The sequence below is a fragment of the Trematomus bernacchii genome, unplaced genomic scaffold, assembly GCF_902827165.1.
Source record: "Trematomus bernacchii unplaced genomic scaffold, fTreBer1.1, whole genome shotgun sequence".
Lineage (NCBI taxonomy): Eukaryota > Metazoa > Chordata > Actinopteri > Perciformes > Nototheniidae > Trematomus > Trematomus bernacchii.
The window spans coordinates 10800421-10828019 of NW_022987720.1; the positions used below are offsets into that span (position 1 = coordinate 10800421).

The window sequence follows — 27599 nt, forward strand, 5'->3', positions numbered from 1 at the left end:
CACAAACATTCAAAACTATTATATCGGATGACTTCACTTTACAGGAGGAGGATTACAATTTGTAATCTGAAAAGTAACTAAATCTGAAAACTGAACTAAAGTCAGACAAATGTAGTGAAGTCAAAGTACAGGTAACACAAACATAAACACTACAAGTCACAGTATAAAAGTATAAATGTACTGTAGCCTTGAACAATGGTATATTGCAAAAAGCAATAGTGAAAATAAACAGGTAAAGTACCTAAAAGTAGTACTTGATTACATAACTTAAAATGTATTGATTTACATTCCACCATTGATTGAAACAGCTGACCTTCCCAAAAGGTCAGAACAACTTTTTATTTTATTCTGAAAGTTTTGCTTCAGGAAGTTCTGTAATAAATTGGGGGGGGGGGGGCTTTAAACTGCCGTATTGACTTCCACTCAGTAGTCAGTCCCGCCTCCTGCAGCCACTCACCTGGGAGCACCTGCCGTATACCTGCCGCACAGGTAACCAGATTCGGGGTAACTTAAACCGGCTATGGCGGATTCCCAGCTGCTGTGCTTGGACGATGAGCATGTCAACGAAAAGATCCCGGAGACCAAACCGGAGTTTTACTACAGCGAGGAGCAGCGGGCCGCCCTGGAGCGGCTCCTGAAGAGCGGGGACGGAGCCTTCAAGATGCGGCTGAAGGAGGACAACATCAAAGACTTCCTCTCGGCCAGGGAGATCAGGTCCCTCCGGAAAATGTTCAACGAGTACGACACGGACAGTGACTCCGAGTCCGGGGACCAGGAGAAGTCTAAGGGGTCCTCCAGCGCGGACTCCGGGCTGCACTCCACATACTGGCCCGAGATGTCCGACACCGAGGTCCCGCCTCTGGACATCGGCTGGCCGGGCAGCAGCGGCGTCTACAAGGGGGTGACCCGGGTGAGCGTGCACTCCCACCCGCCCAGGGGCCCCGGGCCGCACATCAAGCAGGTGGTGAGGAGGCTCATACAGGAGGCACACAAGGTAACTTTTACTTAATTAATTAATACAACAATATGTGTGGTCCTATCTCGACACATTATTGTGGTACAAGGATATATAATAACATACTATAACAAAAGGGTTTTCATTTAAATAAGCAGATACCAAACTGTTGAAAAAAAGGTAAGCTAAGGTTACAAAGTGCTTTACAATAAAATGACTGAGTGATGACTGCAGCCTGCAAAAATAAACACACAAAACAAAACATATCAAGTCCATTCTTATTTTAAAAAGTTTGAAGCAAATTTAGTCAAATCTAAATAAAGTATTAAAAAAAAAAAGGAAATGGTTCCAATGTAACAAAGTGAACAAGTGTTTTTAAAAAAAATGGTATAGCTTTTAAAAAAAACTACAATTTTATTTTCACCAGAAAACGTTTTATTTTAAATGTTGGTGAAATTGCTATGTTAAAATGTTCTCTTGTAATTAATGGTTACATAGAGGCACAATACTTTGTATGAACTTGTACTTTGTTTTTGTGAAAAACACGAGGCGACATGAGTAAAACTCATTAACTCATTAACTCATTACTTAAAAACAACCGAGGCTGCCACCAACAATTAGAGCAATTACACTTCTGTAGTGATAAATCAAATCATCTATAAAAGTTTTCCAAAGCAAAAGGGTATATAGGTAGGTCTTTTATATATCTTCTTTTGTCTGAACAACAGTGCCAAACCAATACATATTTAATTAAAGCAGAACATGTTCACATTTGCAAAGCTATAACTCAATTGTGGCATACACAAGACAATTATTGTTTTGAGACTTATGTAATTAAAAGCATTAATTCTTGCTTTATCCAAATACAAATACAATGCATGCAATGAAATTCATTTGAAAAGTGTGCAAAAAATAAGAGAATAATATACACATAAAGAATTGTTCGAGAAGCAAAATGTTTATGTTGAGCAAAGACAAATGTGTTGAACCTTATAGGTCTACATGTTTCCCTTTTTTAAAGTAAAGGGAAACTAAATGTATGCCCCTTACTGCACGTTAAGTAATTAACGTACTTCTTGTACTTCATGTCCCCAACCAGTTCAGAGACAGCAGAACAAAGCTCGTGAAAAATGTTCAAAATGATTGGCTACAGGTGATCATGTGACCGCCTCCTGCAGGTGTAACAGACAATTTGCCCCCAGGCGTAAACCATCAATGTCACTCCACATGCATTTTATTAATAAATGCCAAAGCATGTAATGGATGACAGGATCTATAGCAGGGGTGCCCAATACGTCGATCGCAAAGGTAGTTTGGGTAGATCGCATGGCATTGAAAACAAATTTAAAAAAGTTAGCCTATCATCCATCCTTACTATATGGCATTTGCCACTTGATTGACGTACAGGTACAGTAAGCCAGTCTGAGATCTCAACACGCAGTTCACCACGCATGCGCGGTCAACCGCACCAGCTGCAAATCACCGGCGAGCTGATTACCGTTAGCCTTCCAATTTATACAATTCTACTAAAGAAAGGGTATAAAATTGACGTAATGACCAAAAATGTACTGAGTTGTATTGTGCCATACGGGTTCATGCAGTTATGCAAGGTACACCAACATCAGGTATACTCAGTATATATATATATATATATATATATATATATATATATATATATATATATATATATATATATATATATATATATATATATATGTTTAGCATTTTGTATGTACCTATAGGTAGATCATTTTGACTTGGTCATTTTAAAAGTAGCTCCCAAGCTGAAAAAGTGTGGGCACCCCTGATCTAGAGCATTCATTTCAAACCGGAGGAGACATCCTTTGATTGTAATCTCTAACAGGTAGCTTAAATCTGAAGTTATGGAATCTTCTATCGAAACCAAAACTTAAACAAAGGCCCATAGTTAAAGCTCTTATAACCAAAATTAAGAGCTTTTAAAAGTCACCCCTTAGTGTATACACGTAGAGTTATTCGGGATTCAAATAACAATTCATTACTGATAAATCTGAAACATTTTTATAGATACATTTATTGATTGTGTGGTCTATTAAATGTCAGAATATGGTCAAAAAAACATCATGAATATGTGTCCCCTGTGTGTAATGGAACTCACAAAGTGTCAGAAAACAAAACCCTGTTTCTATTCCTCCGTACCCAAATCTCTAAAAACTAGGGTACAACGGAGCAGATCCAGATTTGCTGCCGATATGACGTAATATCGGAAATGTGGGCTGGCTTTACGCCCACGGCCCTATCATATTTTTTAAATTTTTCAACATGATCTGGCGTTTAATCACCGTAGCATTTAGCTGAGTATCTGGGTAGAATTCTCCTGCATAAGCTCCGCCCCTCTTATTTCCTTTTTTTAAACGTTCTTTTCTTTTTTTTAAAGCTACAGGCCCAGAATCAGCACGTCTCTAACAGGGCTGAAATAGAGAGGTATGAGGCATGGCTAGAATGGGGTATCTGTTTGGTATTTTCAACAAAACACTTCATAGACATATTTTTATATATCTGAGACCTATAATATATGCCTAAAAATTGTATAACACCCTTAATCGTCCCACAGAGGGGACATATACATAAATGTCCCCTTGTGTCAGTATAAAACCTAAAGATATTCCAAAATTAAAATCAGGAAAAGAAAGTGTTTGGGCAACCATAGACAGCCTCTATGCTAAGCTAACAGAGGTAGAAGGTGTAATCTTACATTTAACGGAGGGCTATGAGAGTGATATTGTTCATCTCAAATAAAGTATCTTTCTCTATCTATCTAACTCTGTATTTCCTGGATATGTTGTGATGTACAGTATGTCGTTATGGGTCAGATATTACTGATTTAAACCCAAAGAACTACAGTGACTCTATTAATCCGATTTATGGTCGGTCTGACAAACTTCGGACAGGTTTCAACATGTTATTCGAAAGTAAAAATGGCGGATAAGCTTTAATACCCAGATGTATTATTATGGTTAACGGCATTGCACAGCTACTCTCTGTTTCAGCTTGCAGGAGTGACTTCCTTCATCATGTGATGGATAGCTAGCTAGATAGATAATGATAATGTCAGAATAATTTAGAACTTATGTTTTAAATAACAATTACATAACGTAGCTTCATAACTTACATGCACTTAGATTACGTCTTGAAAAAGCACTATTCTTTTCTTAAAAATGTGTGTTTGCCTACATTAAGTCAGTGTATCTCCTGGAGGATTAAAGAAAGAAAGAAAGTTACTAAACGTCTGACAGGGGTGTGTCTTTATGAATTGCTGCTAATATACTGTACACACGGTTAAAGGCAGTACAATCGGATGGAGACAGATACAAAAAAAGACCGAGTAGGGACATAAATATGCCCAGGCAGGTTAAACTTCCCACAGACCATTATAACATAACCAACTTTTTTACCATACATACAGAAAATTGTTAAAATGTGCATGAATACAAAATCATATTTTGCACATGCAGAATTTTCCATTACAATATAAAGCAGGGAAGGGTTTGATAAAGCCCACGGCATCAATAAAGAAACGTACATCATTGGGAGAGTCTAATGCAGGTTTAAACAAGCTGAGTCATACGAGGTGCAGACGGAGAAGGTCTAAATGTCAGCTTCACATCAGGACTTGCAGCAGAAAGATAGGCTTGTTCTGCCTCCCCCGCCATGTTAGGGTTCTTAACGTCTTTGTTTCCCTCCACCCTCTGGATGTTTGACCCCAGAGGTATGCAAGCTTTAGCCAAAAGAGGCGAGCGTTCACTGGTGATTGGTGTGATGTGAAGCACCAGAGGCTACAGTTGCAGGTTGAGGTAACAGGGTTTGTTTCTACCAGAGAGTTTGACTGCTTGAAGATAGCTTAGTCAGATCCCTTTGAAAGCAATGTTGCACAGCTGTTATTAAAATACATTTAAAGGTCAGGATTTCGCAATTTCAGAAACTTTGTAGTCGATACCAATGAAATGATCATTGAAATTCCATGATTCTCAATACCAATTGGATGAGACTAAAATAAATCAACACATCCCATGTACTTCAACATACACTGCTTTATTACCACTGATTTATGTGAGGAAGTTAAGTCATAATTCTCTCTAATATCTGTTTTTCAGTGCGAATGTGAGTAAATAGACCCTGAATGCACCATAGTGCAACTGACGTTAACTAGCTCTCCTTTCTCTGAGAAAAGAGAAAGACGTTTATTATCTTCCAGAACTATTTCAAACCTATAGAAATCTGTCATTTTAATCAATATAACAGTGAATTTAATTTCATCGCTTGAAATGGCGACGCTTGAGTGTTAAAGTTTATCCTCTATTATCTTTTGACAATAGCTTACTCAGGGCCATGACAGCATAATATCTGACGACACTGAGATTCTTCCCCTTAAGGTAAAGTAAATTATCTACTCATGAAAGCCTGCCAAACAGTTAGCTATCCTGAAGTTACAATTGACTTTATACTAGGGCTATGAGCTTTGAATGCAAGAGGGAAATGGTTTTCATGCCAGATATATCTCATCACTTGTGAATAATCAGCTTTCTGGTTGAACTACATTCAAGAATAAGCGCAACGTTGCAGGAAATGTCTATTGACAAAGATATGTTTGCAGTCAGTTAAGAAAGCTATTGTTTAAGTTATGTGTTTTAACCGTTCTGAAAACTGCAGTTGGTGTTTGTGTACTGTATGTCTTAGTACATTTACTCAAGTTCATTATTTGCTAACACATACTAAAGACTCACGCATGGTTTAGTTTTAATGGTGGATGTTAATGAAAATCAACCCAGCGGCTGTCAACATAAAACTGTCTTCCAGCAAAACTTGTTTGGAGACTGATCAGGCCCAAACATGTACAGTATACGTAAGGTGCAATAAGGAAATGTTAAAAGCCTCGCATGATCTGCATTGCATTCACAGATTTGAAACCCAGTGTGGCTGTTAAACGCTTCATTGCAAATGCTCATCATGTTTGTTTATCACAATAGGCCGCAGTAAAGATGCCTTAAAGACAAGAGTACTAAAATGGAAAGCGTGTTAGTTAATAGTTTTCTGTGTTGTTGTACAATGTTTAGCCTGCTGTGTCTTGTTACAGGATGATTTATCTTCAGCTCGGATCGTGTACTGTAATGTATTGTATTGAGCAAAGACACTGCTTTTGAAATAATTAAGAATGTTAATCCCAGCCGTTGCTGGACTTCGTCCAAAACAGTGAGTAACCTTTTAATCACCTGGAAAAACAAGTTCCCATGAAGTATCAACTGGTGCTTTCCTGGCAAATAACAATTACATAGACCACAATAACACAGTAATAATATGTCGCTCTTTGTGGTTGTGTTTGCCGAAAGTGGGAGTGGCTAAAAATGAGTCCTAATTTTGCAGTAGGCGGTATGGGTTGTCTGCTATAAAAGCTACCTAGATGTAAATCAACCCCAATAAAAAAACATGTGACATCAGTAACGTGCACACACACATCTTAACATATCCACCTGGGGAGGTTTTATTTGACTGGAAAACAAAATGGATATGAGGAAAGAGAATCAAAAGGAAAAAAAGGGATTCCGGAATAATACAGGCAAACAGGGAAGATCTCCGGTGTCTTGTCTTTTGTCTTGGTCAAGGTGATTGTCACAATGCTACAATGTACTTTCAATAAAAAGATCTAGAAATCCTGAATGCACTCCATTTAAATAATACAAAAAAGAAGCCAGCAAAAGTCTTCCCCTGAATATGTGTGAAAAAAGTTTGAGTAGGTTTACAAAACCATAGAAAATGTTCTTACAGTTAAAAAAATAAAATGAACTTTATGTGAATGTAACTAGTAGTAATGGATAAGCAGTAGCCAAGTCATCGATAAACAGTAAAATGAATGAATAAACAGATTTGAACTCATTCCTACTTAAAAGAAAATGAGATAATTAGCTAAATGCTGGTCCATAGTTGACATTGTTGGCTGAATGTTAAGGGTGAATGGATGAAATAATCTGACTGGGCTGTGGTGGTATGTCTAATAAATAGGGTTGAGAACCAGTGGTTTGGTAACAATGCATACTATTTTATAATCCCATCGTAAATGTAAGATCTAAAATATTAACCTGTAATCTTATCCCAATATTTCCCTCTAAAATGTTTTCAATAGTGTAAAGACGCATGCAATTTAATTACTAGGATTGAGTGTATTTAGTTACTTTCCACCACAGCTGCTGTCGCTCTGTTTAGCTGCATTTAACCCCCCGCCTCCTCTCCCCCCCACTTGTTTTCCCCAGGTGGTGGCCATAGTGATGGACCTGCTGACAGACCTGCAGATCCTCCAGGACCTGCTGGATGCCTCATCACGGCGGGGGGTGGCTGTCTACGCTGTGCTGGAGGCCAGGGGAGTGCCCCACTTCCTGGATATGTGCACACGGCTGCAGATTAATGCAGTCCATCTGCGGGTGAGCTCAGCAAACACAGGAGAGCATGACGGAGGGAGGAGGCTCCCTCCTACAACACACAAAGAGGGAACATGGAAAGTGGGTCACTCCTCTCCTCCTTAAATCCACAATGGCGGTGGCTGCAATAATTATCATGGATTAAAACATTGTATCGGTCTTTCACAACGTATTATCCCAATTTGTCTGCAATTAAAACATAATCTAAAAATTACTGGAGCCAGAGGTTGGAGGTAATGTTCCCAGGATAAAAAACAAGTTTTGAAGTCTTACATTTACCAGATATTCTGCAGAATTTCTGTCATACATTTACGAGGAACACATTTACGCACAATCTTTCCAATTTTCTTTCTGGTAAAATTGTGACATAAATGTAAGAGAATGTTTCTGCCAATGTTTTTTGACTTACAAGCTTCAAAAGGCCCATATTATTACAAATTGAATTTGTTAGGGACATTTCCAATTTTTTTGATTATTTTAGGGATGTACCGAGTATACAATCATTTCCAAAATTCACAACATGTTTTATCCAACAAAGTACTCTGCTTGAAACAATATTTGTCGTCATTGGAAGTAAACGACATGATCATTGCGGTCAAAAACGGTTTGCTTCCGAGCTTGACGCACACAAAGAAAAGCCTGTACCTTTATTACCAGGGAGGCCTATCGGCAATCTTTCAGCACCATAAATTTCATTTGTGATGGTGATGATGTCATTAAACATTTCGAAAGACACCTAAAGCTTCATTTGAAAACATCACAAGAAGCTCTGAATGTAAGAAAAATATTTAAAAAGTATAAAAGGGGGGATGTCTGCCATAAGATCTTTGAGGAATTTAAATTATAAGATGCTGGAAAAAAAGGCCTTTTCCCCCCCATGTATTTATTTAAGGGTTAAACATAATCCTCCTACTTTTATAAACTAACATTTCATACAGGTCTAATCTCACTGGAACAGCAGTTCAGTTGAGTCAGACTGTCACTCTACCCCCACAGGGACACAATACCCGGCCTTATCTGCTCCAGCTGAGTTTTGTAGCGCCTGTGTAGTATAACTGGAGCATTCCTTGGTTATAGTGGTGTCAGTTGATACGGCAGTGAAAGGCCTTTTCAGAGCGCTGGGCTCTGTTACTCTTACTTCTCACAAATGAACATTCATAGATTCTGAGAACAGATCCAAAGACTGTAACCCGATGCTCCGGCAGAGCCAAGCCTCCTCCCAGTGTGTCCGTTTAGTGTCTCCTTCTCTGTCTCTTTCCTTTCTCAGCCCTTTAAGTAAACACATGTGTCCAAAGGGTTAGAGTTTATTTTTATCAGGACAGTTGACTTAATGTTGCAATGTGTGCACAGTTTGTCTTGGCACGTCATGCATGATATACTGTACATGGGCCCAATTCAAAGCTGAGAGAGTTTACTCAGGCTCACCTGTGTCCTCCTAAGCCAGATGAAGTGTGTAATCAAGCGGGTGTTTTTTTTACAGAATCTCCGTGTGCGCATGGTGAGAGGTTCAGGGCTGAACCTGTCGTTTGGAAAGCTGCCCGGGTCCCTGTGCTCCAAATACATGCTGGTGGACGGAGAGAAAGTCATGTTTGGGTCTTACAGGTGAGCATGAATGTCTCGCAGTGCCTTCAAATCCAGGGGTTATAAGGACACGTGTCGTTTTCAATGACCATTCAAAAGTACACAAACAGAACTCTTAAGTATTCTTGCTCCCAATTTTGTAGGAGAAGTAGACATCAACCTTTTATAATCCTTCGTAGTTGGGAAGCCACAGTCAATAGAATGGATTTGAATTATTTTCTTATTTAAAAAAAAAAAAAAAAGAAAAGATCTACAAGTAATTATATCAGTACTGCGCCTTTTATGAGTGCGAGTCTGTGGCCTGCATATTACATATTTCATAGCTCTACATCGACTACAAATTATATCAGTCATTAGAGAGCTTGAAATATTAATACACTTGGTTAGCATTATTCAAATGTATCTGATTCAAACTCAGCTAGTTTACTTACACAAAGGAAAAGACATAGCGAGATGATCGAGAAACGTACATGAAATTATGAATTATGGCAATTTAGGAGATTCATTTATGCCAATGATCACATCTCACACACAGGTTAGTAAAACAAAGGATTTATCCAAAAGACGGCCATTTTGTTCAGATTTGACCTATTAGCATAACTATTTTCTTGATCATTTGTCACTCATCTCAGATAATAAAAAAAAATCTCACAATTGTCTTGCTATATTATATAGTAGATACTATAAGAGAATATATATAATGATTTTTGTTGTACATTTATTTTTTTCCCCCTGTAAATGTACGACTTTGCAAGTTATTTCCTCCTCCCCTAGTTTCATAATCCAACTTTTTAAAATCTACAATGGTTCTGATGCACTTTTGTAAAAACAAAAACTGAAGATGAAAGATTTCCCTTCTGAGATCCAAATGTGTTGAGGCTTTAAAAAAAACTTTTACTAGAAGCTGCAGGCTACAACAACACAAAAGAAAACCAATCCAACGAGTACACTAATGACTTTTTAAAGACTTTCTGAAGCATATTAACTAACTGGAAATACTGGAATGCTTTTTGCAGTTCTCTCTTTATCTGCTGTTGGTCCTGCACACAAATCTGTGTTGAAGATAATCGTGTTGTTTATTGTGGCTACTGATTTAGGTGTCAGTTGAGAGCAAATTTTATAATGATTTACGAGGTTAAACCCAACACCGCAATTGAGTGTATGGAGAAACAGAGGTTCCCATACCTATTTACATCACCAATAGAGTGGTGCAGGGATGACGTATTTACCCGGAAGTAAGCTGCGCATGGGTTCCCTCGACAAAAAAGCAATGGGATTTCTCCATAGGATTTTGGAAAATAGCTCGAAATAAGGTCTGTGGAAAACGAACCTGTTTGATAAATGCACGCTTTGTTCAGCCGGATAATCTCCACATGTCTACCCTGCTTTTATCATTTTCGAATCATAAATCTAATCGCCAGAAGCAAAATGCTAACGTTATGCTATAAGCGAACTACAGCAGGGTCGCTGCTTCAACGTCACGCCAATTTAAGATCGATATTCAAAAATACAGATTCTAAATTGTACAAGTTGAAGCGTTTGTTTTAACAGTTTGCAAGAGCGCAGGCACTTGGTTTCAAGCAGAACAGGGGCAAACAAACTTAGCGGGAGTGTTTACGTGTTCGGTGTAATGACGTACAACGTCCTAGACAACTTCTGTAGTCCTATTCAGCCACTTGTTAACAACCATCGTTTTTCAGACACGTACACTCTTCAAAAATCACCAGTGGGGTCACTGCTGATGTATTTAATGTCGTAGAACAAAACGTGATCCGTCTCTTAAATTTGTGTCAAACACAGACCTTATTTCGAGCTATTTTCCAAAATCCTATGGAGAAATCCCATTGACTCTGAGACGAGGGAACCAGTAGAGGTAAATGCTAACCAAGAGTTATAATTTGTGGCCTCAATTTTATTAAACTGTTTCCACGCTTCATTTAATATGTGGGCAGGAATTGAATTATTTACAATTTTCTGCAGTGCACAAGGCCAAATATTTCCTTTTAACCGCCGCCTGCTTAAAGTGGCCCTCGTACTGTATGCTCATTTTTAGAGTCCATATTTGTATTTTGTGTCTCTACTTTTTCACTTTTTATTGATCAAAAAGCTTTTTATTTTTCTCATACTGCCTGTGCTGCACTACCTCTTTTCACCCTCTGTCTGAAACCAGAGCACAGTCTGCTCTGATTGGTTAGCTGACCAGCTCTGTTGTGATCTATCAACTGCTTAGGGATGTCCCACTCATTAGCATATCACAAACTGTGGGAGCGCTAGCCAATAGAAGCGAGTGTTTTTCTTTTTTCTTAATAACAGGACATTTTCTGTCAAAAAGTTAGTGTTTACTTGCATCAATGGTTGTAATTTAGATTATTTCATAAGTACGAGTAATAGCTTGACTGCTCTCACAAGAGTAAGAATTACAGCACAGGTGAGCAGCAGAATCCAAACGACTTCCCTCTCTGTACTCCCAGTTTAAATCTTCAGATTCTCACTCTAAAATGATGCTTTACGACTGTTGTCGCTTGATCGGCCATCTTCCTTTTGACCTCTTCCTGAATAAACGCATGGTACTGCATAATGTAAAGGCCTTAAAGTGTTAATATATATTGAATGAATCTTTCTAAAGTCTAAACAAATCTTTAAAAAATGGGAGGTAAGATTTTATAAATAGTTTTTTTTAGATAAGATTTTAAAATCTCAAAATAATTTTCAGTGTTTTGTGAACGCATGCAGTTAAAAAAATAAAATTGTCAATGTCTAAAAAAGAATGGGCAAAAATATCCTTGACCCTAAGTAATTATTGTATTTTTTATTTTATTTTGGTAAGTATAAAGTTGGTATAAAATATCTTAGCATTATCATTAAAAAAGGATACAAACTAAGAACCCTGCTCTTCCTCCACAGTATTAGTTTAAATATCTCTTCTCTCCTCCAGCTTTACCTGGACCTCCTCTCGGATGGACAGGAACACGATCACCGTGATGTCGGGACAGATTGTGGACTCCTTTGATAATGACTTTCGGGAGCTCTATGCCGTGTCCGAGCTGGTGGACCTCTACCAGGAGTTCAACATCACCAAGCCGCCAATTTCTACGCCCATCAGGATGCCAAAGGTGGAGAGAATCCAGCCAATTCCTGTGTCCATGTCTCGCTTTCAAGTATCTGTCGGGGACTCTAGACAGGTAGACTTAAAGGTGCCTGCACATAAATATCACAACCCTAAGTACTCTTTAGTTTTTGGGAACAGTACGGGCTTCACTGGTTCCCTACAAGACCTGTCGAGAGTCAGCGACTCGATGGTTGGGGGGCCGATCCAGAGGAACGGCCTGCAGAACGGCATGCTTCAAAGCAGCAAGGACAAGGTGGACCCAGCCCCCCCCCAGAGTCCTGGTTCCCCTGCAGAGGACGTGGACGAGGATGGAAAGGGAAGCTTGAAGAGAAACCAGCTTTTTGGAGCTAAGAAACAACGCAGCTCTTTCAGGCACTTCCTGAAAGGCAGAGGAGCCAATCAGAGTTCAGAGACTATAGAGGAAGGCGTGGTCACTCCTCAGAGCCAGTCCCCTGTCTGTAAGGTGCCAGAGCTAAATGGCAATGCAAATACAAATAAGATGGAAGATTCCTTTGAGATTATTGAGAAACCGGATTTACCGAAACCCAAAATCAAGAAGCCCTTAAAGACCCTTCAGAGAAGCATGTCCCTGCAGACCATCAACACAGGAGACGAAGACGGTACGTCCTCACAAAGTATTTTATTTAATCATTTGTTTGTTTCATAATGGTTCGAATTCCAACTAAATGTTGATTTTGCTAGCATTTGATTTAGCCTAGTGTGCAGAGTATTTTACTTCCTTTATTAGTTTGTTAAATAAAATGTCAGAACATGCATCTCAATTGTGTATTTTTACTCCTGCCTTAAACCTGCTTATCGGTAGCTCTGATATGTGGAAAGATGTGGGATTTCCTCTTGTTTTAGTAACTAAATCAAGAGAAAATCCCATATTTCTGGTCAGAAGGAGAAAAACTCCTACGTTTAAACATGATAAAAAAGGCTAGGATATAAGGCATGTATTTGGAGATGAGCAAGTCTGCCCCTAGTGGATTTGTTAAAACTACTAACCGCCTTCTGTAGGAATAATCGTACAAACCTCATGTTAAGGCCACTTCAGGTTGGTACAACTTGGACTTAGCTGAGGTCTGCCATGCTTAGCAGGAATATTGTATTATTTTTGGAATAAGGGCGAAAACTGGATGTAATTGTAGTCAGTGTTATAATTTGGACCTTTTCACATTTGAGGGGCTATAACAAAACCATTTTTGACATTGGCACAGATCTATGCTCTGTAAGTGCCCTCAAGTTTTATACTTAAGTTATTTTTATTTTTTTATTTTTCTCAACAGGAACTAAAAGCCGCCGGCGGCATCAAAAGAAGAATTGCATCCAGTCATGAGATGAAAAACAAGAGGTCAGTCAGAGTTATGAGGAGCAGCAGAGGATCTCCAGATGAAACAGTATGAGTCACAGTATCTGCTTACCGTAACCAGGTGACACGACGCTCTCTGGCCTGGTATACTGCAGGTGAAGTAAAGGAGAGGAGAGAGAGATATTGTAGCTCAACTAATCATGTGAGGAAAAAACTCCTCTCAGAGAATCTAAACATTGTTGCCAAAGTGCTAATGGAGGGCGATTTCATTGCCTTTGTTTTTTTTTTTAAATTAAATTATTCTACAGTTAAAGGGATAGTTAATTATTTTTGAAGTAAGGTTTTTTGATCTACTTATCCACAGTCATTGTACCTACAATAGATGGTGGTTGGCTTCAGGTTTGGAGAAACAGATGGGAGCACCAGCTGAAATCTAAGCAATGTACTTCTTTGGACTGGGGTAGCAGCAAAACATATTTTAGACAACTAAACAATTCATATCAGTTAAATTGCATACTATATTTAGAATAATTTAGCTGCTTTACCTTGCTGTCAGGTGGCCCTTTTCAGCAGGGTTCAGAAACTGTTAGATTCAAAGCTACCAGACATGGACAAAAAAGTTAATTTGAACTTGCAAACCTTGTTGCTGATCTACTGCTGCCTCGATCAGTTATTTTGTTGGTGTTTTTGTTTGACGAGGCAAAAACAACAGGAAGAGCAAAATACTTGCGTACAAATATTTTGCATAGAAAATATTCATAATGGCACCGATTGCGACAGTGGTTTGACTTAGACTCAACTTAGATTTGATAGAAAATGTTTTCAACTTGAATTGACTGAATTTGTTTGAAGAGTGGGCTTCTTAACACATGAACACTGTGTAATATCTGTTTTCATCTATATTTAAGAAGTGCAATATAAGACAAGCACAAGTTTCATTTTTGGGCCATACTCCATTATACTTTTTGAATTTGCTGAGGGCCGATTCAAAATGGTCTGCGGGCCGCATTTGGCCCCTGGGCCGTAGTTTGAACACCCCTGATGTAGAGATTGAGATTTAAGAAAAACTTGGAGTGGTCTCTTGAATTTTTCCAGAGCTGTATTTAAATATAACATTATCATTTTTATTTTGTAAAATAATTTACATTTTGTTTTACAACAATTTCTTTCATGGTGCAAATGAAAAAAACCTATGTGTTAAGGCCTTAAAAATGTAATACAGTGTGACTGTAGATAAGTTCATCGCTCCACCTCACTTCAAAACATCCAACTATCCCTTTAAGTGTTTTCTTATATGACATGCATGAACCTGGTCACCACAGAGCAGCCAAGGATTATCACACCTGGTTGCTATGGAGACAGGAGAAGTGATCAGATGTGCTGTTTGTCACCGAGTGTTGCCTTTCGGACTGAGGAGCCTTAGTAACAGAATAAGTGTTGATCAGAGAGCATCGTGCAGGCGGTGAATGATGTACGCTGTGTTGAGTTCAGCGGTGCAGACACACGCCTGCTCGGCTTCCTGCAGTGTGAGGACTTTGTTTGTTTACACTTTGCTTTTGTTCACTGGCAGAGACGATAATGTGAATCCTTGAGGAACTATTTGAGAAGCAAATAATCCTAATTTTGTAGCAGAGATTGAATAAAAGACTTGAAAAAAATGGTTTGTGTGTGAATTAAGATGCCAAGTCAGATTCAAACGTGGGGATATCTTTCAAAGAATGCCAAATAATGTAATAAAAGCTTAATCAGATTGTTCATTTGACCCAATATGACACATTTCTAAGTTATATTCTGTTGCATTACTTTAAGCTCTAAATCCTGCTTAATGGTCTCCCTGAAAAGAAAATACTTTAGGTTTCTATCGTGCATTTTGCAAACTACACACAAGAAAATGTTTCACTTTTAGTGCATACATAGGCTATATAATATATATATATATATATATATATATATATATATATATATATATATATATATATATAGCCTGTGCTCACCATAGGAATATAACAGAATCTGTTAACTGTAAATCAGTAATACAACATTTTTAAGTAAAATGTGAACTATTTGATGTAATAATTAAAATAAAACGATTGACCCTTGAAAGACCCAAGACATCTTTTGTTAGAAAATATATAAAAAGTTATATCATGATAACCTAAATTATATATTCTGAATAAAATCATGTTCCCCACTTTGAGAATCACTGTCTTATGCAACAACAAATATTTCCCTATTTGGTATACCATCAAGAATTGTATTTAGCCACCTTTTTTAGGTTTTACTAACCATGACCCTATCTTTTAACACAGTGGATACCAAAAACATATTACAAGCACATGATGAAGAAAAAAATAAATATGTATGTTTTGCAACCTAATAAAACATTTCCACATATAGGATTTTAGTAAGAAAAAATAACATTGAAAGATGTTTTTATCTCGCATTGAGGTCTATGAAAAGCCACGGGAAACTGAAAACATTAGGGTCCTGTAAGCTTTAGGAAAGAAGCCTGACATGTATACACAATCCAGTCCAAACTAACAAACACTCCCATGTTTGATCAATATATACTGAGGAGATGAAATACATAAAAACAGTTTGTTAGTGAGGGGGTGTACCTGCTCCAAGGAAGCCACAACTTTTATCACAGCATCACACACACTCACGACAGGAAGAGCCTACACATCCGATTACTTCTGAATCTGATAACCGATGGTTTCACAATAGATTAACTTCTCACTTTGCATCATCATTATGACAGCAATACAAGATAGAGTCAGTGTGTCACAGGAAAAGTTCATATTTGAACAACCCAATGATAGAATAAATAAAGATGCAGCTCCATCTGCTGGAGAAACAGATTCACAAAACACCAGTTTATTTTCCAACATGGGTTTTAATCCTCCATCAATATAGTCATTAAATTATAACAACATAATAAAACACGTTCAAGCTAAATAGAATATACTGTACAGTGACCATTTAAAAATAGTATTCATAAGTTAATTTTCTTTTCAGTTTTTTCAACCTGCTTTTTAAATGTATATACAACAATGTATCAGTAATAATGCACTCTATTGTAAAAGAAAAATATTTATGATAATTCATTTTCATGTTTAGATGAGTAAGAAAAGTCAACGTTTTGAACAAGAGCTCAAATTGAAGGCACTTTATTTACATCATAAAACTGTACATTATATAAAGTAAGATTGTTGATTCAGTTCAATAAATGTTTAAATATTCTAAATAAAAAGACATTTCAATCAATAATAATAAATAATTGTTACTCCAAATAGCCCAGAGGATAGTAAGACAAAATGACTACTGGCTTTTTCTTTGTATTATGTTTGTGTCTTCTTTCTTTTTTTCCGTTTCTTTTCTTTTTTCTGTTGTCTTTGTGCTTGTTTTATATATCTTTTTAGACTTTTTACAATGCTTTGCAGTTATTTTTTAATCTTGTCTAAAACATTGTGAATCGCTCGCATCCCATTTCCTACACTTTACATCTCCGTGTTGTCCCTTTGAGTCTTCTTTTTGTAATTTTTTGTCTCTTTGTGGATGTTTTCCATGTTTTCCATTTTCAAGGGCGACTGTGGCTGCGAGGGAGTGTGGTCTTCTTTCAATCAGATACTTAACCCTGAGTTGCTCCCGATGGCATGGCCAACGGTGTGTGAATGTTAGTTCCCAGAGCAAGGTACACTGCTCTGTATGAATGGGTGTGAATGGGTGAAGAACTTGTAGCATGTAAAGCGCTTTGAGGGGTCGTAAAGACTGGATAAAGTGCTATATAAGTACAGTCCATTTACCATTTATCTATTTTTAGGTAATCTTTCATCTTATCCTGGTTGTATTCCATGTTTTTTCTTGGTTCTCTTCGCTTTGTTATGGTTTTGGACATATTTTATGGATTTATTTTGCAATAGAAATTCACGGTCACTTGATGAAGAGTTTTGGTCGTAGGGGCCATGGACCTGCACCCAGTAGGCCTGTTCAGTTTTACTTTTAGGACACTATCAAGCCTTCCTTCGATCTCTTCTCTGATAGCAGATGTTTGTCAGTAGGACTAGCATTCCCTGAAGTCTGTGCAGTAGTGCATGCCGTTTGCAGAAGTAAGGTCAAGACTCAACATTTTACACTTCAACAAATGTTACTTTCCAATTTGAACCTTTCTGAGAAATGCTTTGCTATTCACGTTTGGCAAATTCACAGGGTGATTCATCTATAAAAATGTATTCACACATCATGCAGGATTAAAAATACTTTTCCTCTAATGCCTTGTGTTTCAGGCCCATCAGGAGGTGTTGCCTGTGACCTTCCTCTTTCGCAAAGAAACCAGGTCATAAAACGGATCTTTGGTGATGCATGTCCTGAAAGAGAAGTTTTGTATTCAGTTTTATACTGAGATCATCAAGAGTAGAAGTAGTAGTATATTTTTCTCTTTGCCTTTATGTCAACAAAGTGACCATTTTATCTGTACTGCAGGCATTGCCACTTCTACAGTAGCCTGGGCAACTGCTAGTATTGATTATTAATGAATATATTAAATCTATATATGAAAGAAAATAGAGAAAAAAATAACTATTTACAGCTCTCAAGGTATAATCTTTAAATTGTTTGACTTACAATGGAATCTGCAAATGTTACTAGTAGACAGATTTTTCCGGTATTTTCCATACTTTTTTTCTTGATAATTTCCTCATAGTTTCTGACATTTTTGAAATATTTATGGATATTTGACATGTTTCCTGTGAGTTCTCCATAACGTTGACAGTTCTTACCTGATCGCATCCATCCAGGCGTCCCGCTCTTCGGGTCCGGCGGCCCTCAGCTTATAGGACTGATGTTTGCCCTGCACCACTCTGCCTTTGTTCTCCGTCTTGCAGGCCTTGATCTTTTGTCCTTTAGGGTTATATAACTCCAGACAATACTGTTCAAACACAGACAAAGACACACATGCCGTACTGTTACTTTGTGCCTATGCTTTCTGTTTGTTCTATGAGCTTTCTGATAGGCTTTTGACTCGCTGTTTCAACACTTGTGTTAAATATATTAATTTAGAAATAAACTGTGTCATTCATTAAGTTGTTTGGCAGCAGATTGTGTTTTAATTGTGTATTCATTAGGGACAGAGCACACTTCTAAACGTCAGTTTAAAAATACAAGGTCCCACAGCTGTAAAAGTGACACATACACAGTAAACGAGTGGAAAAATACATTTTGCAATATGGCAAGAGGAAGATATTCTTCTAGAATCACTTAATTACAGATAACCACTGCCATGAAATCCTCATCACTGCTAAGAATTCCAGCTTTTTGAAAGAAATATTTAAGATTTGTTACATCCTATAGCTTGTACACATTATCTAAGGAGAAGAGGATTGTGTAACTAAACATTTGGGGAATCTCCCTGAATGTATCTCCAGTTATGGGAGGGTTATTTTTTATTTTGTAATATTCCCATTCTTCTAGATTTTCATTCTGATAATGAATGTTTGTCACGATAGCTCATTTCATTTTAGAAATGTTATTATTTAGTTGCCTTTAAATAAAATGCTTTCCCAGTATTTAAGGTATTGAAGCAGCTCAAAACTCAAATACCTGTTTGTTGTTGTCTGGTAGACTCCTTACGCACAGGTTCTCCAGAGGAATAATACCTATCGGGTCTTTATCCTGCAGGAAGAGGCGGATATTAAACACAGATTCAACCTTTAAACCCCCAGTAGAATATTTACTGTTGAAGCAAAGGTTTTGTAGCAGCAGAAAGACAAATACTTACGGTGGTGTATTCAAAGTAGTACAAGCAGCTGTCTGTTAAAATAAACCACCTCCTCTTCCAGGTTTTAACTCGCCCACCTTCAACAAAGACAAAATAATTGTAGGAAAACTTTTTATTTTTGTAATCTTCTCTAAATACAACAGCATATTAAAGCTTCGATTTGATCTTTTTTTTATGGTTAATGTACACATTTGTTCTCAATTAATTTGTATCAGAGAATTTAAGCCGCCCTCCTCTGGCTCTGCAATAACAATTCGTTTTTTTACTTACAATGGCCCTAATGCACAGGAGAGTCTAAAAGCCTTCAGAAATGTCAGATTATCTTCTGTGTGTTACAAAATCTTCATCTTCTCACCCATTTTAAGGAGCCAGCCTTCTCTGTCTGGATTAAAAAACGTCAGCGTGAGGTCGTTCCCATCATCCTCAGGGATTTTGAATGGCTCGCTGCGGATGCTCGCATACAGTTTCTGGAAGAGATGACAATTTCAACTTCAGATGTAGAATATTTCAAGTTTTCGAAAGTCTGGTTTTCCTTAAAAAATGTTGGATGAAGGTCAAAAACCTTCAAACCAGAGTTTTTGCTAAAGTCTACTGTTGTCTAAAGGCTCAAAAACAACTTGTTCATACAGTGTGTTCCACAGCCAAGGAGAACAAATAAACCTGTACAAAAATATTTTTGGCAAGAAATGTGTAAATGTATCCTGCACTAAACTCAATATGAGAATAAGTTATATTTTTCAAACTTTTATATTTAGTAAGCAAGCTATTCCTCAGATCTTTTAGTAAGCAGTCTCATATCAGAAAAAATTCCTTTATACCAAACTACACATGGCAACAAGCCTTTCGTACTTCCTTCCGCACTGTGATGTGATTGGACGGTGTAGTTCACTTGAAACTGCTCACAACAAGTTTTGTTCATTATATTTAGAGACATTGCTGTTGAGATTTCAACATGTATTTTTAGTTTCTGAGCAGCAAAGGATCAGTGCCATCTAGTTCTGCTATATGACATTTATATGGCATTTTCAATCCAACTCTGAGGTGAACCATCCCTTTTAAGCAGAAGTATTGGTAATGGCATCAGACCGTGAGCAGTTCTGTGGGCAGGTCCTCTCCGTGGTTGATTCCTCTGTTCATGGAAATGAATCGCTGCAGACTGGGTTTGTCTTTCACGTTGGGGTTGTGGAGACTTGTGTTGAGCATGATGATGGCAAAAGACAGGATGTAGCATGTGTCTGTAACACACATCAACACAAATACACACACCACAGTTAGTTTCCTTCAGCTGTTCATCATCAAATAAAACCCCATTATAAATAAAAGGTTTGTGTGAGGCAGAGTTGAGAAGATAGCAAGGCTTGTCGTGTTTTGTGAAAAGAAATAAATATAACAGTGGATAACTTGTCTTCTACAGATATTTATGAAATTAGGGAAACTTTTTAATTGGACTGTCTGAGAAAGTGAGTCAGGCAGCGCCTTTGTTGTTCGTACCCGTGGATTGAAAGACCCCTGGGTTACAGTCGCAGTAGCGAGTTGCAAACGCCTCCATCATCCTGTCAATCTTCTGAGCTTCTCCCGGGAGACGAAAGCTCCAGAGGAACTGCCTGCAAGACGGCAGAGGAGTCAAACAACATGCATAAACAATATCAAACACACACTGTGAAGAAGGAGGAGAAATCCCTCATCATCAGAAAACAAGAAAAAAGGTAAAACTGCTGCAACGTTTTTTGCTGACTTTCAAATAAATTCTGCGAGACGAACCTCAGCGCCTGCACCAGATTCAGGTCGGAGAATTCATGCAGGCCCACAAACTCTTTCAGTGTCTGCAGATGCATTTCCTCCCTGTGTGAAATTCAAATATAGTAAACACAATGTTAAGATGCAGTGTAAACCCTTTTATAAAAAAAACATTTAAATGCGGAATGAGTACTTTTTTTATTTGTAATAGTACATGTGGCCGATAATTGGCTGGAGTAGTTCATTGCACTGGTTCTTTTGATTAAAGTAAATAGTACTTATTCAACCACTGCTTTTGATCTAAATGAATGTTTATGCTTCATTTTGTGGCATCAGGATATATTTCAGTTTCGGTTTTCCTCCTGATCGAAGTTACATCCATGACCTTTGACGGCACCCGCCTGTCATTCAAAGCAACCAGTGATATGGTTAAATAACTTTAAGCCCGAGTATATCTTAAACAGGTGAGTTTTATAAAAGTTACATCCCGTGCAGTGGTCAACAAAAGGGATATAAGCTATAGATCCCAAAACCATTATTTCAAAAACGTTTATTTTTGCTCTAATTCTGGCCATTTTAACGTGGGGGTCTTTGGAGATCGACATTTTGGAGCCAGCCTAGAGTGGCCGTTCGATTATTTGCAGTTTTGTGCATTTTAGCATAGACTGCGCTGCTTTATTACAACCCATTTCAGTTAGTTACCACCAGGCTCACATTTTGTCAGAGCACTTTACCTGTCTCCCAAGAAGTTGCCAATGGCGGTCTTGTTCAGTCCCTCCTCTTTGTAAAGAAACTCAGCCACTGACTCTGCTCGCCATTCCAGCAATTCATTTTCCACTAGGTAATGGACACCCTGTAAAAACATTAGCATGCAAATCAGTTATGTCCATGTTAACAAAGAGTACCTTATATTTTTGATTTAGTACTCCAAATAAAACCCTAATGAACATGAACACTGGAAGAAGCTGACGTCAATGGTGGTGAAGACAAGTGCCATGATCCCACTCTACTTTACGACGCCACTAAACTCCATCCTTTGTTATTGTTTTGATTAAGAGACCCAGGGTAGCAGAATGGTTTTTGCATATAACGGTCATTCAAACCTCAGTCCCTGGGGTCGAGTTTGATACTGCAGTTAAATGAACTGTCCCTGGTTTCTAGGAATGTGGGATATACTTAAATAAATATCAGCAAGTTAAGTTGTATAATGGCCCTTTTTTTTGCCAATAAATGGAGCGTCTCATCATAGCATCATATGATTCGATGAAAAAATGTAGCTTACCACAATGGAGCATTGAAGTGGATTAGTTTGCTAGATGTTATATTTGAGGGGGGTGGAGAAAGGGCCATTATGTTAATGTTTGTGTAAGTTGACTAAAGGTCACTTACAGGCATTAACATTTCTTTAGCTAGTTTGAAATGTAGATTGAATATTGGCTGTTTCTATAGAAACTGTAGTTTGTGAACGTCCCTGACAAGCTTTTATGTTGGCCAAAGCTTGTTTATATTCTTATCAGCAGTGCCAACTCTGTAGGTTGATAATCAAGAAAGTTTTCTTCTACTCCTCTGAGTCACTCTGAGTCATTGATCACCGTGACAAAGAAGGCGAAAAAGGTTAACACACCATTATCTTACTAAATCTCAAAGCATGTTCACATCCAAAACTTAAAATATGACCTTTTCTTCTGAGTGTGCACTCCTGTTGAGTAGCTATTCATATCAATTGCACTTTCAAAACCCCTTTAACCCCAAGAAGCCTTAAAACTTCTCCTCCTCCCACTTGTATGTGTCCTCAGGCCCGAGCTCAGAGCGGTCACGTGCCGAGAGACTCAGTTTTTAACCGAGTACGCAGAGAGGAAGCAGCTAAAAAGACGTAGGTCGCTGTGGTGAAGTGGCGCTTCTGCACTACTTCAGGGAACAGGATGTGGCTGTTCTCGCTATTCATCATCCTCTGTGTCTGTGCACAGTTTGCGTTTCTGCACAACACAGACAGACAGAACATACTCTAATCTACATCAGCTCTGTGACAAGTTATATTCGCTGTCATCAGACTGTTGACCTTCAGATCCAGGGGAGCTTCTACCCCTTTACTCACTGTAGCATATTTTTAAAATGTTGAATATAATTATTAGATTGTTATAAAATAGGAAATAAACTCACCTTGTTTGGGTCCATGTTGAATTTCTTTTTCCCACGTAAGAATCTCTTGTTCCTCACAACATTTTTACTGCAATAAAGGAAACAAATCAATGTTTACATTAGTATATCATACAACATAAATACAATTATTAAATAAAGCAGACATATTATGCTCATTGACAAATTCATACTTTTCACCCTCTGTCTGAAACCAGAGCCCAGTCTGCTCTGATTGGTTAGCTGGCTGTCTCTGTGGTGATTGGTCAACAGTTTAGAGATCATCCACTCATTAGCATATCACAACCAATGTGTGGGGGTGCTAGCCAATAGAAGCGAGTTTTACATAGTGATGTCACTATGTCACTGAAGTAAACAAAGGACTATAATTGAGGCTTGTGGGAGAGAAACTCCCTCTGGAGGGAAAAAGTCATGTTTGCAACTCAATCTGGATACAGCATCACTTTTTTGCAGTTTTGCTATATTTATATGAAAGACATAAAATCATAAAGACATTTCAAAAACAAAAACATTATATGTTGCTGAGGCTCAAAATGTTTAAACGAGAAGTTATTTGGAGTTTTGACTCGACTTGATAATAACTAGACTGATAAATCAACTATTAAAACTATCAACATGTTTATCAATTAATTTTCTGTCTCAAATAAATTCCTCAGAGCATTATCTGAATTATTCTTAAAGGTGTATCTCATAATTGTATTTGTAGTTTTTGGGTGAGATTAGCAGTCCAGTAGCCTACTGATAAGAGTGTTTATCAAGCCAGTAGCACAGTTCTAGCTAAATGAAGTGTCATCATACAGATGAAATGTATGTAATTATCACTTTCGGAAATCAGCGTCAAAAGCAATAGGAAGTCAGCCACATGCACATAATCTCTTTACAAGACTTTGAACATCAGTGACCAACAGAAGTACTTATACTCCATGGTTCTAGTAAAACTAGAAATAAACTATAAGTTGAAATAATTATTGCCATCTTTAACTAAAGTTGGCAAACTATCTAAAAACAATGGATGAACAGTAAAAAAACAAATTAAGATAAACAGTTGAAATAGTTGGCTAAAAGTAATGGATACATTGTCTAAATAAGTAGGCCAAACTAAAGGATGAACAGCTGAAATTGCAATCAAAAGGAATGGATCAATGGTTCAAATAGTTAGCTTGAAGTTCTGGATAAACAGTTGACAGAGCTGTGAGGCTGCAATCGAGGCTGGGAACCACTGCTACAGGCTATGTCAAGTATTTTCATAAGAAGAAATTCAGTTCTAAAAACATCAGGGTGAAAGGTTTGAGTGGCAGGTTTAAAAAGGTTACACTGCAAGTGCAGCATCTTGCAGTGTAACCTTTTTAAACCTGCCACTCAAACCTTTCACCCTGATGTTTTTAGAACTGAATTTCTTAAAAAGGTTACACTGCAAGTGCAGCATCTAATCGAAAATATGTTGACTTCTGACTCAAAAAGAAAATCACAAAATGCTGCTTATACGAAATGTTCAAACTGAGCACTTACTACAAGTGAAGTGGTAGTCTGGCAGTGTCATTTAAATATGAGCGAAAGGCCGTGCTGACTCATAGAGAAGCTGATCTATAAAAAAAAAAGAGCAAGAAATACTCACTTCTGCTCCTTCATTAAGGGGTTGTGGATATCTGGCATGACGTGATTGATTTCCATCCTCAGCTTCTGAGACAGGGAGATGAGAATGAGAGCAGTGTTGTAAGCTTAGTACCAAGATTTGTCATTATTACAGATCCCCATAGAATCAATGCTAGATGACGCAGGGCCGATTGGTCCCCGTCAGTTATAAAAGAGGATATTTAAATAATATTTCATTTAAACGTGTTGAATGAAATGCCTTTGTGTGCTGAGAGCTTTGTCAAGGCAGCCAGGAGAAGAATAATGAGGGATTTATTGTAAGACCTTGGAGGGATATATTCACCACATTACCTGAATGTCATCCAGCATTTGAAATGTGTGAATCCCATAGGTGTCACCATCCCTCCTCTCTCCTGGGGCTAGGCTTGGTGGACCTGTGGAAAAAGTATATTTGGGAAGGCAATCAGTAGACATTCAGCAGCACTGTGCACTTTCTTGACAACCTACTGTAGCTCACACCTACGCTCCCTCTCTCACAGACTAGCATACATCCAAACGTCCTCCTAGTTAGTGGACAGTAAGTAGGGAATGAGGTCTAAAAACATCCCCTTCCTCTTTACAATGAATAAGGTTAATTTTGAGTTCTCTATGGCCTTTAAAGGACAAATCATGTTATTTTGTGCGAATTTGTTAATGGGGGGATGATTTGAAACCGATTAAATAGCAAGTTAAAGGCACAATATGTAATGCTCTACCACAAGGGGTCTCTCAATGAACAAATACCAAGAGTTGGTTGGTGTCCTGTAGCATGGGATAATGGGAGGGTTTCTCTTCACCACCACAGTTTATCCGAGTTAGGATTCTTTCATTTTCATCATTCAGGAAGTTTTTGGGTGCCCATTAAAACCAGTAAAAAAAACACAAATATATAGCTATTTTAGTTAAAAATCAGCGATTCTTCAATGCTGGCCAGTGGAAAACCGACTTAAGTGCTTTGACCAAAAAGGTACTGATGTAAGCTCAGCTTGTTCCTCTGATAATTCTAGATCCAGATGTTCTGGAGCTTTCTACCAGACGCCAAATTATCCGCAGAGGTTTCCTACTCTCCCAAAACTGACCCCATGATAACAACACAATTTAATGTTTAAAATAAGTGTTTCTCCTACAATGTTCCGCTAAAATTGAACTTATTGGAAACGTTTAGGGTTAATTACACAACTCAAACAGATATATAACATAGATCTATTTGAGATTTGAATACCCAAAAGTTACAAATTATATCTTACATTAATAAGGCTGATTTTGGGTTAATTAAAGCACACTTTATTTGAATTTGTGTGGGTTAGTCCCCAATTTTGTGGCGTAAAAATCAAGTAACATGTAAAAAGCTAGTTAAGTTTTAATTTGGTCTCAAATGATAAAGAATACAACTGAATTGTCAAGTATCTGTTGTAGAAAATGAAAAATAATTTCCACATATAGGGCCAAACATACAAGATAAGTCAACATTACTGAATAGATTGTTACCCACAAAATCTATTAGCAGCATTTGAAGTGAATTCTATTGACCTAACCTCCCAAATCCCACAAAAGCCTTGATATTGTTTTTTGAATGGTAGCTTTTCCTCATTATATTGATTAAAAATAAAAATGATAGCGTACCTTTTCCCCAGAGGAAGCTGTCTTTTCTCCGTACAGCCATGTTTTTGATGCAATGTGACTGACGGCTGTACAGGAAACAAAACTGTGAGTGAGACCGAAAAAAACTCAGTGCTGCTATTTTGTGACACTGTGGCGCCTCTCAGTTCACTCAGCAGCCTCTTACTTCATATCTAGTGACGTGCACAGCAAAATGTTGACTCTCTTTATGTGTGTGGACATTTCTTTAATAAACGTAGATGTCATTCATGCTCTACAACTGGGCAACATCGCTATTGCACATGTCTTATTACAAATACAAAAGCAACTGCAACTACTGTACTACTACAAACCTCATTAAGAACCATACAATTTAAAAGGACAAAATATGACAAACATACACAAAAGGGGAATGGCCTATAAGAGGAGCCACACTTTATCTTTTTAATATACCAAAACATTTTTTATTTGCATTTAAAGACTTGGGTGTCAAACATGTTCACTTCTGCAGGAAGGAAACAGCCTAAACAGCGTGCGGTTACCTCCAGTTTAAATATGAGGCCCCTTCTAGTGGGGCTTAACACCTCAGAGAATATAAAATACAGAAGGATGTATTTCTGAACAGGGGTAGTGGCTTTGACCTCCAAAATGTTCCACAAAAAGACACATACCACTCCTAATAACCACAAATAAACATATAACGACAAATAGAGAAATGAAATCATAAAAAGGTGCAAAATTGCCAAAGAGACACTAAATGATGGCTTTTTACTACACTAAATGCATAACTTAAAGGTGTCCTATCATGCAAAATGCACTTTTTGTCTTTTATACATATCTATGTGTCCCCGGTGTGAACCCACAAAGTGTCAGAAAATAAAACCCTCTCTTTTATCCGTACCCACTAAAACGGGGGTAACGGAGCTGATCCAGATTCGGGTCCGATATGACGTAATATCGGAATTGTGGGCTGGCTTTACACCCCTTTCAGAAATGTCGCTATCAGAAACAATGCGCGATGTGTTTTGGAAGTAATATGGTCTTTGTTTACATTAGCAAGCATCGCTAACACTCAGAGCTAACCTGTACTGGAGAGAGTATGTGTAAAAAAGCAGGAAATAAAAAAAGAAACTCACCTTGTAGTAAACCCGCAAGAAAAGAAGCATTTGAGCTCCATACTGTTTCAGAAATAATCCTTGAAGTGGTTTGGAACATGATATGGTGTTTAATCACGGCAGCATTTAGCTGCATCTGAGCAGAGCAGACAGCTCGTCACAGAACTCACAGTGTGC

General features: G+C 37.8%; 2 protein-coding genes across 4 annotated transcripts; one reads left to right on the top strand and one right to left on the bottom strand.

The window, feature by feature from the left end:
- The first annotated feature begins 442 nt into the window (after window positions 1-442).
- Window positions 443-19640, top strand: fam83fa (family with sequence similarity 83 member Fa). Of its 2 annotated transcripts, XM_034143702.1 has the most exons (6): window positions 443-994; window positions 7240-7407; window positions 8885-9006; window positions 11921-12714; window positions 13384-13448; window positions 19548-19640. In XM_034143702.1, the coding sequence occupies exons 1-5, from the start codon at window positions 521-523 to the stop codon at window positions 13431-13433; spliced, it is 1608 nt and encodes a 535-aa protein (XP_033999593.1). In that variant the 5' UTR covers window positions 443-520; the 3' UTR covers window positions 13434-13448; window positions 19548-19640. The 2 variants fall into 2 exon arrangements, with proteins under 2 accessions (XP_033999593.1, XP_033999592.1); XM_034143701.1 differs by lacking the exon at window positions 19548-19640 and having other exon boundaries at window positions 13384-15317.
- On the bottom strand, window positions 16287-26433 carry LOC117493247 (cytohesin-3-like). Of its 2 annotated transcripts, none has more exons than XM_034143704.1 (13): window positions 26332-26433; window positions 25021-25103; window positions 24692-24753; window positions 23080-23146; window positions 21654-21772; window positions 20944-21024; window positions 20674-20786; window positions 20269-20417; window positions 19538-19649; window positions 19183-19259; window positions 19005-19076; window positions 18185-18333; window positions 16287-17773 (listed from the first exon to the last, which is right to left on the bottom strand). In XM_034143704.1, the coding sequence occupies exons 1-13, from the start codon at window positions 26369-26371 to the stop codon at window positions 17698-17700; spliced, it is 1200 nt and encodes a 399-aa protein (XP_033999595.1). In that variant the 5' UTR covers window positions 26372-26433; the 3' UTR covers window positions 16287-17697. The 2 variants fall into 2 exon arrangements, with proteins under 2 accessions (XP_033999595.1, XP_033999594.1); XM_034143703.1 differs by having other exon boundaries at window positions 24692-24756.
- Between the last annotated feature and the right edge of the window lie 1166 nt (window positions 26434-27599).